The sequence below is a fragment of the Mustela erminea genome, chromosome 11 (assembly GCF_009829155.1).
Source record: "Mustela erminea isolate mMusErm1 chromosome 11, mMusErm1.Pri, whole genome shotgun sequence".
Lineage (NCBI taxonomy): Eukaryota > Metazoa > Chordata > Mammalia > Carnivora > Mustelidae > Mustela > Mustela erminea.
Window position 1 is genome coordinate 59,056,810 of NC_045624.1, and position 14,335 is coordinate 59,071,144.

Consider the following 14,335-nt stretch of genomic DNA (forward strand, 5'->3'; position numbering starts at 1 on the left):
ATAAACTTCTTTTTTTAATCCGACATAGAATACACAAATAATAATTGAAAAATGTAAAGGCTAAATGCAATGGAGGGGAAGGACTGCTATGATATATTTTCAAAATTAAATTAAGGGATGCCTGGATGGCTCAATTGGTTGAAATGTCTGACTCTTGGTTTTAGCCCAGGTCATGATCTCAGGGTCATGAGATTGAGCCCCATGTTGGGCTCCAAACTCAGTGCAAGTAGGATTCTTTCCCTCTGCCCCTCCCTATGCTCCCTCTCTCTAAATGAAATAAATCTTTAAATTTTTTAAATATTTTAAATATTAAAAATAATAAATATTAAAAAGCCTTTACTAGATATTTCATGGAAATCTGTGTAGACCTAAATTCTCTGAACTCAGGGGCTGTGTTGATCACCAGTGAGTTCTGTCAGCAGTGAAATGTCTGGCATAAAACAAGAGTGTGATATCTATTTGTATAATGAATACAACCTAATGGGGACTGGTTCACTGCAATTTTGTGTGTATATGTTTGCCTTTGAGGTCAGTACATACTGTTTTCTGTTACATATGCCATACCTAGAACTAAAGAAATGGTAAGTAATCAGAACAATATGTGTGTTTATTTTTAAGATTTATTATGTTAGCAGTTGTGACTTTAATGGATTTCCTACATTGAGTCTCTGTTGAAAATTTTGAAGGCTTTTCAACTGTCCTGATTGTCTACAAAGCAAATGTATAGGACAATAATTGTTTGCTGACCTTTTCTTGTATTCTCCCTCCATTGTGTCCTTTAAATCTGGAACCTTCCTTTCTGTTATATCGTGCATCCTAGCCACACAAAACAAAACAAAAAAACAGATCACGCTATCAGTTTAGCTCCACTTAGAATTATCTTGACTCAGCTCTCTTTATATGTATCTTATTTACCTTGGAATATTTCAAGAAATACTACTACTAGAGAATTATCTGTATTTATTGTAGAATTTTCATGGAAGATTGTTTCCATTATATTTCTCAGCATCCCCCTGGAAAAATATCTCTGTAAAACAATTATTTTTTTAATATAATTTTAGATATGAGTAGGAAATTTAATGTAACAAAGATCAAAACCATGGTTTGGTATTAGAAGTGGGACAGGGAATCATTAGAAACTATCATTTAGTCTTTATTTTTGTATCATAAAAATGAATTAAAATAAAAAATATTTTAGGACACTAAAATATATTTCAGCAGTCTGGCATTATAAAAACTCATCAAGAACATCAAATTCTGTGTTTTCATAGGATGAGGTACTTAATGGAAATATTTCAAATGGCTATCAACCTATAATTGTACTTACCTACTAAAATCTTACTCTACTTTGCAAAATAATTATATTTTCCCAGCAATAATTATATATCCATAATTACAAAACAAATTATTTAAATTTATTACCATGCATGAGAAAGAGTTGGCATTGTTGAAAACTCTCATGTTCCAGATTTTACTTTTAATGCACATCTTCTTATCTGTCACTCTGTTACAACTTTTAGCTTATGGTATCGTTTTAGCAAGAAACACAATACACTTTAATAGTTTATCTTATATCTTCATAGAACTTAATAATTTTTTAATTGAGCCAACATTTACCATGAGCTTGAAAGAATTAGGAAGCTTTTATTCTTATTTTATAGAGACAGATACTGAAATGCTAAGTAACCTGCTGTTGCAAAATAATTTGGGTTGAATTGGGACAACCTAATCCTCTTATTCCTTTTCCAGAGTTTTAGTTTGACTAGGTGTCTGAACCTGATCTTAATATAAATAGAAGACCTTAAGAAATATTTTGTTAATAAATAAATAAATATTTATTAAATACCTTCTTGGATATTTTACATAGAGTTGACCATTGAAACATGAGGGTTAGAAGCACCAACCACCGCCCCCCACAGTTGAAAATCCATGTGTAACTTTTGACTCCTCAAAAACTTAACTACTGATATCCTACAGTTGACCAAAAGCCTTGCCAATACTATAAACAGTTGATTAACATATATTTTGTATGTAATATGTATTATAGACTGTATTCTGAGAATAAAGGAAGCTAGGAGAAAGACAATGCTATTAAGCAAATCATAAGGAAGAGAAAAAGGCATTTGCAGTGCTGTATTGTGTTTATGGGTGAAAGACTGCATTTAAGTGGCTGCGTGCTATTCAAACCTGTGTTCAAAGTTCAACTTGTATATTAAATATGCGAATGAAAAGGAAAATGTGCTATAATGCAAATAGATGATGCAACAGCTGATTTTCTTTCCCCCTGGATTGTGAGAAATATAAGACATCAAGTGATTTAATTGCACATTTGACCTCATTGTTTCCTAAAGGAAAAAAAAATATATTCTTGCCCCTGAAATGTGGAAATTTCTCATCTTTCCAATTCTGTGTATAATTTGAGCTCTTTCCCAGCAGTTCGTGATATCATGTTTCCTTTAATAATCTCTGCTTTCATAATTAAAGCCCTAATTATCATCATCATCGTCGTCATTGTAGTCATCATCATGACCAGCATTATCATTTTATTTGGAGCAGAGGAGATACAGGGTGTTGGTACAGCCTCACACCTTTTTTATAGCTTAAAAGCTAGAAAATATGCTCTTTGAATGTTTGTCATGTTTATGTAATCAGTACCTACATTGCCAAGGCTTATTGAAAACAGCTGGGTGCCTGCTGCCTGCCTCCCCCTTTGTTGGAACTGTTGCCAGAACAGGTAGTCAAAAATGGAAAGTAAGGGAAAATTCAGGCATCTGGGGTGTCTCTCAGGAAAGCAGCTGTGGCTTCCTTAGGAAGCAGTCATTGTTTCCCATCAGCCAAGACTCTGTATACCCTTGGGTCCAGTTCTGGCATGGCTGGCCTAGTAGGATGCAGTTTATGACTTAGGACTTACGCGAGAAACCGTTTGGGCAGTTCCATCTCTGGCAGAACTTTGAGAGAAATCCCCCAAGCTGCAGGCCATATGTGGGCTATTGGCCTTCTATTTAGCCTACTCTGGGAGGTTCCCATTTACTGGGGTTCTAATCATCCCTTTGACACAAGTAAAAACAATACAAAGATCTTCTCAAAACATATCCTTCCAAGATATACTGTCGTGTTTTTAAAACCAGACATCACTATTATTTCTGTAAACATGGTGTTTTTTTTCCTGAAAATAAACTCATTTTTAAGAGACTTCCTTTGTTTCCTAGGTAGTAGACAATACAAAGAATTCTTTTTAACAGCCCACAGCAAGTCCTGGACTAGCAGTGTTGAGTGGTATTCTGCATTTGTAAACAAATGGTCTTTCAGATATAGATTTTTGTACATCAAGTATTAAAACTTGTTATGCAAGTGAAAAATGTAGGCTTTTTCTTTTTTTTTTTTTTTTGAAGACATAGGCTCTTGATTGATACCAGAGAGATGCCAGGAGTGGGCCTTCGGTATGTACAATACCCTGAAAATCAATCTGCTGTGATGAGATTATTTGGCAAGAACCACCACTCATTTACCATGAAAATGGCATTTTGGCATACTACGGTTGAATATTTTTCTTGATAATTTTTGTGAAAACAGAGTTCTGATTTTAGGATGTGAATGCTTTAAATTTCAGTAGTCAGAAATAAAAGGGGATTAAAAAGGTGTAGTACTTTGAATTTTAGATTAAATATCATGTTTTTCATCATTACAGTGAGTTCTGTTAGGACACACTTAAGGACTGTGATTGGTCCAGCAACATTTTATTCAAAAATCTTCAGTTTCAAAATACACCGGGTAGGAAGCAAACAGTTGTGTGCCAATGTTAGGCATACTCAGGAAAACTAAACGAAATTTTAGTTGTAGCTAGAATTTATTTGCAGAAATAGACAAGTTAAAAAAATGAATGAATTTTTGAATTCAATGAACTCTGAACTATCTTCTATTCTTTTAAAAAGTATGGTAATAGTTTTTAGGAAAAGGGATCGGGTTATTTACAATGCTTTGCCCGTGACTAATTTTAATATATAAAAATGTCTCAAGTCAAACTAGGTAATGTTCATTGAGTGCCATATTTTTCCTACTCTTGTTTTATTCCCAACTATCCTTAAAATTTTTCACTGCTCTGATATTTTTTTCATTCTCACACCCATAAAAAGTAAAGAATGGGAGGCTCCATGGTAAGTGCAAGAGGAAGATTATGAGTATAAACAGATGCTTTTCATAATGTACACATTTCCTAAAGTATTTTTCCAACAGAGTGGTCAACATTTAACCTAAAATTCATTCTCACCAGTGATACTTGGTCCTTTATTATTTGACCTTATTGTAACTTTCTCTCCATGTCTCCGTACTGGTTTTTATCCTACAATTCAAAATAGGGAGTTCTTAAAAACATCTTACCCTTCTACGTTGAGTATTTTGATGATTAGAAAAATACTGTCAGGCTTCACTTTTGACAAGGCACATATTCTCATGATTCTATAGATATAAATCATGACTAATTAACTTTGGTTCTTTCTTTAATTTTTCTCTATGCTTTAATTGTGGTAAGTTTGACCTTTTCTTACAATGATGATCCCTTTGAGATTCTTCAAGCTGGGGGAAAAAATGACCTGGGAAGAACTGGAAAGGAAGCCTGGATATCTAGATTATACATATTAAAATATTTAGAAACCAACATAAATTGAAGATGTATCATTGTACATAAAGAAAAGCAAGAATGTAGTAAGAGATTAAAGGCAATTTTAAAATCTCTATTACGGGGTAGTCATACCCTCAGAACAAGTGTTGTTAGTATTGGACAATTTTAAAATCCTATATCTATAAAGACACTTTATTCATAACTTTGAATTCAAAAATGAAAAATCCACAGATGTTTTTGAGAAATGTAGCATCTATTTTCACTTTATGCTAATTACAGTTTATACAATTTTGACCAGATGGGTTTGCAAGCATGGTAGCTAATTAATGACAACTGTCTTCAAGGATATTCTCTGAATTCTAGGTAGGTCTTGAAGACCTCTAAGTGATCTCTAACGTTCTTATTATGTTTTTGGTTTTCAAATGTTATCATGATAGCTCAAGTGTGGTATAGAGGAACAATAGGACATTGTATAGGGGTATTGTTGAAAAGGATATATACTTTCTTGAGCTGTTTAGACTTTCAGAAGTGAATAAATTATTGTACATAATAGGAGATAATCATCTCTGGGGAACTGAAGAAATGGTTCCATGAAGATTCTGTATTTGTTATCTAAATTAACTTAGTGCTTTTTTGTCTCAAATTATTGAGTCTGTTGCCCCCACTGAGTAGTAAAATAATGAAATACCTATTTTTTAGGTTTCAGAATTCAGCTTAATTATTTAAAACTTTTGTTCCAATGTTTATGTTTATTTTCTTTTAAAAGAAAACGTACCATGATCATGGTATGTTTAATATATTATCTTGTTTGAAAATTAATATCAGAGCACATGTAATGATTGAGAAAAATATATATTCATTTTAAATAAGACTTTGGTATCATGGACATTCACATAAACTTTCTTTTATAGTGTTTTCCCTCACTTAGGAATTTCAATATATATTTTAAAATAAACATAAAACAATAATACTTGATTTACATCTTGATAGTAGTAAATCTGAAAGGAGCATATATTAACTCTAACGGTGATTGTATCTGCTTTGAATAGGGTACAGAAATAAACACAGAGAGAGAACACAAGACTTCCAAGTAATTGTTGCAGTGCCTGGAAATTATTTGTCTTAAGCCTTTTGTCGATTTGTCTGTATATTACCCTTATTTTTTTAGTCATATATAGAATATACTAGAGGTAAAATCCATAATTCCCCATTTCCTTTGGGTTGGCATTTGTTAAACTGTATCCTTGAAAAAGTCTAAGGAAAAAATGTATTATTACCTAATATCTTTCGGATGTTTTCACTTCAGAAGGACTTTCAGTCCATTTGGCTCCAATTTCTAGTCTAGTTCTGTTTGTGTTTGTCTCTTGCATTAATAAGAAATGGAGATACTTTGTAGCGATTCAGGTTTGAACTCTCTTTAAGTTCTTGTCTATTTATCTGTACAGCAGACAGTTGTCATCCCTAAAAAATCAAAATATTATGTTAAAAAGTATATTTAACAAGGAATTGGTTTTGTTTTTCTCCAAATATTTTGGTAGAAACTTCTGTATGTATAATGTGTTGTTCTTAAAACAAATTGTTGCTGTTGTTTTTGGTGTAGTTGTGATAAATGGCCAATCAGCTGTTATTATATAAACCTCATTGATGTCAGAGAAATAATTTTTAGGTAAAAAATATACTCTTCCTTTTATAGGCAGGATATGATATGTTAGGCATAAAAAAATAGTATATCCATTCCAGGAGAATTTAGGAAATCTATACAAAAGTCTGAATTTGGCTGAAAATATATGCAATGAAATAGGCGGTAATATTCTTTTTAATTATTTGAAAGTAACTAAGTCTCAAATCTTCACAAAAAAATGCTATTTATAGTTAAAGTATTTCACATTTCTTCCTTGTCAAGGCAGAATTTATCAAGAAACTATGCCCACCATTTACAAAATGACTTAGCTTTTCTAACTTGCTTGATTTTTTTAAGTGATTTAGTGTACATAATTATATTGCTCCTGTGAATAAGCATAAAATCAAATGAGATTTTCTCTCTCAGTGTGTTCTATTTCAGTATTTGTCACAATAAATCCATGTATGAGAATCAAAATCTATTTCAGCTATTTCAGAGATTTAGTTTCTCCTGTGGGTATTTTTCATGTACTTTATTCAAAACTTCCATTTTGTTTGCCAGTATACTGAAGGTTAAATCATTTAAGATGTATGGGGTATTGCTAGCTAGTTCTAATGGAAATTATCTACTACCTAAGACGCTATTTTATTTGTGCCTCAGGTCATTTATTAATCCATAGAAGTAGGTGGATTCAAACCAACAGAGTCAGATTATGGATATAGGTGTAAGAACAATCCACCAGCTTTGTAACTTGAGAGACAGCAGATTGAGGAGATGTCACATGCACATAAATAACTCCTCTGAGGGACGCCTGGGTGGCTCAGTTGGTTAAGCGGCTGCCTTCGGCTCAGGTCATGATCCCAGCGTCCTGGGATCGAGTCCCACACCGGGCTCCTTGCTTGGCAGGGAGCCTGCTTCTCCCTCTGCCTCTGCCTGCCACTCTGTCTGCCTGTGCTCGCTCGCTCTCTCTCTATGACAAATAAATAAATAAAATCTTTAAAAAAAAAATACCTCCTCTGATACTATTCTGTCTCCCTTAAGATTTGATATCTGATTCGCTTATTAGTAGATCCATATTTAATAAGGCCTCTTAAAACATAGACATAACAGGGAAGAGCAGCAGAATAAAATATCCGTTCCCACTGGTGTTTTAATATGGATTAGTGGCTCAGATTAGCCACCTGTCAATTGATGCACTTTTTTGGAAAGGGGTGGAGGAAATGAGGAGAGCATCTGCACAGGCCAAAGTTCAGGCATCAGAGTCTAGGGGCCTGGGAAGTCAAGGAAATAGCCTGAAGACAAGGGCCACTAATGATGTGTTAGCTCAAGCAGAGCTTGACACTAAGAGTGAACTTCCTCTGTTTCATATTTTGAATCCAGCTGTTAAAACCTTGGGACTTGCCCAGACCTAGGATAAAATAAGTGTTCATTGAGTTTGTACATATCCAGAAACATTGTATCTCTGATTAGAGAAGAATATTGGGGGAAAAAAAATCTGCTTTCATTGCCATTTATTCTTACACTGGCCCAAGTAGTATTTCCTCTGTCTTCCTTGAACAAATACTTGGTTGGGAAATATGTTAATGAAAAATCTTTTTCAAATGATGCATTTAATCTAATCAATTATGGTGAACCAAAATGAATAAGTTGATACAGAAACCAAGAGAAGTTTCAGACAAAAGAAAATCTAAAATGGAATGACTGCAATCAATAATCAACTGGTTTTATTGAGTCCACATTAAATAATTTTCTCGCTTAAAATTTTATGTGAATATACATTTAGGTCTAGTATATATATATAATATATAATATATAATATATAATATAATATAATACATATTATATATTATATATATATAACACATATACATTCAAAATATAAGAACAAATCTATTTTTTCCTACTTAACTATTTTCTAATGGAATCGAATAAGTATTTTAGGGTTGTACATATTTTGAGAAGGACATATTCATTGTATTAATTTTTATGATTTTATGTCATTCTGGATTTCATTATATATAAAAACTTCAGTTTATTAAAATGTTGATTGTGAAAAGTGTCAGACACTTAGAAGTTACTGACTCAAAAAAATCATTAGGCAAGGACTGTGGGTTATTAAAAAAAAAGGAAATGATTCCCTACTGATATACATATTCACTGAACCGATTCCCTAGGATGTGCAGTTAGATTTTCTGGGAGATGCTATGTAAACAAACACCAAAAAAAACCATATCCCAGCTCTGATACCTAGTAGTTTTGTGATTTCTTGGTAAACCCCATAAATTCTAAGTTCCCATCACCACATGAATAAATTGGGCACCAATCTATCAAGGTTTGTAATAAGCATTAAACATTATAACCCAATAAGGCACCTAGGACAATGGTTAGTTTAAGCAAGGGTCTCACTGCGCATTAACATTGAACCTAAACTGGACTCCTGTGCTTCCTCAGTTTTTCATTCCATCTTTTTAAAGAGATAATATATAGGGACAAACAGGCAAACAAACAAACAAAACAGAGAAATAAAATAAAACTACAAACTTTCCAACATTGCAACTTTTTCTGTAAGAAGCTAAATGCATTTTAGATCACCAGAAAAGGCAACGTGTTTTAGTTAGGGATGGATCCTTAAGGAAATAGGACTTGGAATTACAGTTTCAAAAGCGGAAAGATTTAATTGTGAAGTTGTGGATTAACAACAAAGGCATGAACTGAACTATGATTTTTTTTTTCTTTCTCTTGTTAAATCAGAATTTCTTACTATATCTGGGATCCCAGATGAAAGAATGGGTAGTCTAGTGGGTAGGGAGTAGGGAAGAGGAGCAATCGTGAGACCCCAGCAAAATTTTACAAATAATTCAGTGGTTTCATTCTCCCTAGCCTTCACTTATGGAATCCTTGTGACCCTAAACACTAAATTCAAAATTAATAAAAATTTCAGTTGCCAAATATATTTCAGGTTCCTCTACCTTGCACAACACAAGGTATCAGTTAGTTGCTCAAAGAATATTAAGGATCTGAATGGGACTACTTATACTGATAATATGCATTTATCATCTCTGCTGAAAGTTGTCTTTGCAGCTAGTCCTCTGTCAACATTACCCATCTTCATAAAGTAATGCAATTCACCACACAAAGGGCCTCCATAAATACTCCCCACCTTGGTATTATTTTCCTTGGCACCATCATGAGAAATCCCATGAGGTCATTTTTCTTGAATTACAGTCAAAAGAAACAAAATCAAAACCAGCCTTTAAATATATTGTATTTGATTTCTGAGGCAACTCCATAATGTTAATATTATTCTTGACTTCTGTTTCAATATAACTGTACATTTTATTTTTGATATATATTTTTTTATATTGTGCATATTATAGGCTGAAACGAATGAATGTATTTGAAGAAAACTGCAGACTGGCTAATGTGAAGGATAATGGATTTTTAGAAAGAACCATAAGATTCATATGAAACTGAACAACCCACCAGTGAAAATGAAATATCAGTATTTAGGGAGGTGGTGGTGATGGTGATGGTGTTTTGTTTTCATATTCAGGCTTTCATAGCAAAATAGTCACAGTTCAAGGATGGCTGCATGGCTCAGTTAGTTGAGCATCTGCCTTCGGCTCAGGTCATGATCCCAGAATCCTGGGATCAAGTCCTGCATTGGGCTCCTTGCTCAGCAGGGATCCTGCTTCTCTCTCTGCCTGCTGCTTCCCCCGCTTGTGCATGTGCTTGCGCGCATGCTCTCTCTCTCTCTCTGATAAATAAATAAATAAATAAATAAATAAATAAATATCTTTTTAAAAAAACACAGTTCACCCTATTTTCTTTCTTTTTTCTTAAAGAGTCTATTTATTTATTTGACAGAGAGAGAGGGAACACAATCAGGGGGGAGTGGGAGAGAGAGAAGCAGACTCCCCTGCTGAGCAGGGAGTGGATGCTGGGCTCGATCCCAGAACCCTGGAATCATGACCTGAGCCAAAGGCAGATGCTTAATGACTGAGTTACCAGATGCCCCTATGCTATTTTCTTTATACTGATGGCTGGCCTCAGCTAATGCCCATGGCTTCTCCCCAGCCCATCACCCCAAAATGTTCCTCAAGCCTCCATCTTATTACTTAAATATACTCCTTTGTATATTTTTGTGGATTTTTCAGGAATGGTGATCTTCCTGGGGTGAAGACCTGATCATATTTTAGTAGTTGGGAAAGGTTTGCACAATTAAAAAACATATGGAGAAACACTTGCACAGCTATCTTGATAACCCCATTTGTGTGGGCATTACTCTTTTCCATCATCATACCAGTAATACTTAAAATGGAAATCGTAAAAACAATTTTAGAGTTAAATTTTAGTGCATAGGTAAGAGTAAAGGAATGGTTTGGCTTAGAAGGGCTCTGAGGCATAAAGATCATGACTAATGCTTGGATTTTACCTCAAGAGAAGATACATGTATAATGGCATTATGGTGTTTAGATTATGCATAATAAAAAATTCTACAACTATGAATTCTTATGAGAATGATTGAATGATCATTCTTGCTAGGATCATCAGAAATCAAGAGTTTTATCTGGTTAATTTGGGATGATTTATTGTGAATATGTGATGTTACTTGAAAACAAGAAAGTAAACTCAATGAAGTCTGCTGGCTGCTTATTATGACTTACCTATGTCATCAATTTAAAAGAGAATTTTTTAGTACTTTTTTTATATCTCATAAGATCAACAGACTGAGAAGATAAGTCAGCAGTGGTGTTTAACCTTTACTTCATGTTGGGTAAAGTTCATAACATGTTAGATCACATTGCCCCAGAGAGGAATGATTCTTTCTAATGTTTTTATTTCTCCTTTTCCAAATGCTTCTTAAACTGTATAAACAGTGAGATCATTTCATACAGTACATTCTACATCCAGTATGCCCAGATGCCACAAGAAAGTTCTGTCTCGTTCCGTATCTAACTTTCATGGTCCCATCCCTAGAAATGTCCCAGATTTGGGAGTATAAAAAATAAAAGCAACAACACCAAAACTTTTTACTCCCACTGCTGTCTCCAATGTGATGCTTTTTAAGTTATGTTGGCTAAATTCTGTCAGTGAACAATTGCTAAATTCAATTTGATTAATTTAACTGTCTAAAATGTTTATGTTCTTTTTCCCCCCACAAAGATATTTTTAACTCAGTTGAGCAAAAGTATTGATTCCATTTTAATTGTTTTTCCTCTTTGTATTTTATTTCTTCAGATTTTTTTTCCCGTCTGCATTGCTTTCTGGGGAGTTAGAAGCATGAAACTTGCCTCCGGCCCTTGGAAATAAGTTTGTATTCAATTCTTTTGTTTTAATCAGTTGCCCACAACCACAGTATATTGTGATTGCCTCATATAATCATATAATGATTATATGAACCATTTCTTTAATGAAAGGTAATTATGCTTATTTACTTATGCTTGCTTTTCATATCTGTTGCTTTCTATTAAAATTAAAGTCAGCTGCAGTTACTTTCTTTTATTGCTAGGGTTGAAAAAAAGTAATTTCAAATACAATAATGTTGTATTTACTGGTGGTGTCTAAGCCAAAGTGTATAAGAAAAGGAAGGGAAAAAATGTAAAAAGAATGAAGATTTAACTTGCATTTTTGACAGCTTCTGTTTGTTAAAATTGTGCTTAGATAAATATTTGTTCTCATAAAAATGTGTTACATAAGTTGTCTGCCTAAGTCTATATTTACCTTTGAAAACCAAAAAACTAAGGAGCTACATTCTGAAAAAGACATGACTGAAATGAAAATGAATAGAATTTGTCAGAATATGTGTATTCTACAGTTAATACCTATGTCCGATATGTCTGACCTATTTGTCTTGGCAGTTTGAAGAGCACACAGTACAGTTATCCCCTGCTTTTCAAAGCTTGTGTTATGCTGCACTTTTATGCATTACGAAAGACCTACAATAGTACCAGTTTTCACTACCTGGAAGAAATTTTCACTTTCTTCAGATCTTTCATAAACCTGTAATTTAAGAAACCTGCAATTCCACAGTACAGGTTTCCCCTGTTACCTGAAATAGAGACTTCTTATGAAATCTTTCCTAAGCCAAAATGGTCTGAGGTGAAGAAGTAATTACTACAAATTTATATAGGAAGATTTTGAGCAGTCTCAAAGTTTTTCTGGTACCTTAAAACTCATCTTGCTAATGGGTGAAAAATATAAATGGGAATAAAGCAGAGATGCTCGGAGACACCGTTCGCAGTTATGGCAGCTTGGGGCTAAGATGCTGAGTGTAGTTCCCTAGGAAGGAGCTTGACCCGGCTCCTCTCACTGCCTGAGATGTGTGTGGCCTCTAGAACTGCTCATTGCAAAACAAACACTGAATGCTATTTTTGTTTTTCACCTTTTTTCGCAGAAGCAAAAATTCCCTTCTTGTTCTTATTGGTTAGGGTTAGGCCTTATAGGCCAGTAATATTTAGGTCTTTCATAAAACTGAGGTGTCTTAATTAATCCATAATTTCAAAAACTGGGAGATCCCTGTATTTTAAACTGTCACAATAATGTTAATAAACCTAAATAAATTTGTCCAAGTGTTGTGTGGACATTATTCATTGGGATTGTAAAAATCTGCTGAGTATTTTATTAGGTAAGAACTGAATGAAGTAGGATACACTTCAAAATGTATCCAATAAGGAGTAGGATATGTATCAAAATGTATCCAATAAGAAGTAGGATACACTTCAAAATGGCGGGAGGGGTTGAAAACTGTAGGAATATTTTTCTTCCCTTCTTGGAATAGTTCTTAGGTTTAAAGGCACAGTTTAAGTACAACAGGCCACCCTTATCCAGAGTTTCATTTTCCATGGTTTCAGTTACCTACACTCAACTGTGGTCTGGAAACAGATGTTACTCCTTCTGATGTACCATCAGAAGGTCAGAAGTAGCCAAACACTGCATCACAGTGCCTTGCCATTTACCTCTCTTCATCTCATCAGCTAGGCATTTCATCTGCTCACATCATCACAAGGAGAAGGGTAAGTACAGTATAATCAGATATTTGAAGAGACAACGTTCACACAACTTTTATCACACTATATTGCTAACATTGTTCTACTTATTATTAGTTGTTATTGTTAATCTATTACTCTGCCTAGTTTATAAATTCAACTTTAGCATGGGCTTGTGTGTATAAGAAAAAGCATAGTATGTATAGGGCTTGGTACTCATTTGTGGTTTCGGGCATCCACTGGGAGTCTTGGAATGATAAAGGGGGGGTGGAGAACTACTGTAATCACAATTATAAGCATGAAAACAATGCTGTTCTTCATTGAGCTTTGCCTCTACTCATCTCCAGGTTTAAGATATGATCGGCTAGTCAATCTCATCTTTAATGAATGAATGAGTGAGTGAGTTGATAAAGTGTGTTATTTGTGCTCTGAACAGAGAGAAATGTAAAACTGTGAGAAGAATCAGACAGCAGGTGTCTATGTGGACTCATGATACAAAATCGAAACACATTTGGTTTTCAAACTGGTGAAGCAGAGGAAGACCAAATTTTGCACGATGAAACAATTAACACATTATATCTCAAACGTCAGAAGGAGAGACTTGGCTTTGCTTCATTCATCTTTTTAAACTTCTTAATTTAACACAGAGCAAATACTTAAGCCCATAACAAACATTAAGCCTTACTTTGGTTGCTTACCAACCATTTGTGCTGGACTTTACATCTATAGAACCAAGTCAAAGCAGGGAGCCCTCTGCTGGCTTAAAATTGCTAAATTTATAGCATAAAAAATTCTGAGTAGTCATATTTTACCTCCTAAAGACAGTCTATAGGTTACATCCTCAAGGAATGGCAAAGAAAAGAGAGGCTTCACAAATCTTTAGGTAAGTTTTTAGTGTATCAGAATAGTTTGTTGAGTAATGTATAAATACATATGTATGCTTGATTATATATGAGTCTATAGGAGTGATCTAAAAATGGAAATAATTCAAAAACTATAAGAGATAACTTCTGTGGTGAAGTTCAGTTTTTTTAAAATAAAATGCAAATTTATCCATTCCCTCTTTTCTCTCTTAGTCACCCTCACCATCATTATAAATCCTTTTTT

General features: G+C 33.9%; 1 protein-coding gene across 1 annotated transcript in view; it reads left to right on the top strand.

Moving 5' to 3' along the window:
• Positions 1-12,805, top strand: part of AGMO (alkylglycerol monooxygenase) — a 350,536-nt gene extending 337,731 nt beyond the window's left edge. The window contains exon 13 of the mRNA XM_032305555.1: positions 11,481-12,805. Coding sequence (XP_032161446.1) covers positions 11,481-11,552 — 72 coding nt within the window. The 3' untranslated portion in view covers positions 11,553-12,805. The remainder of the gene's footprint in view (positions 1-11,480) is intronic.
• The last annotated feature ends 1,530 nt before the right edge of the window (positions 12,806-14,335 follow it).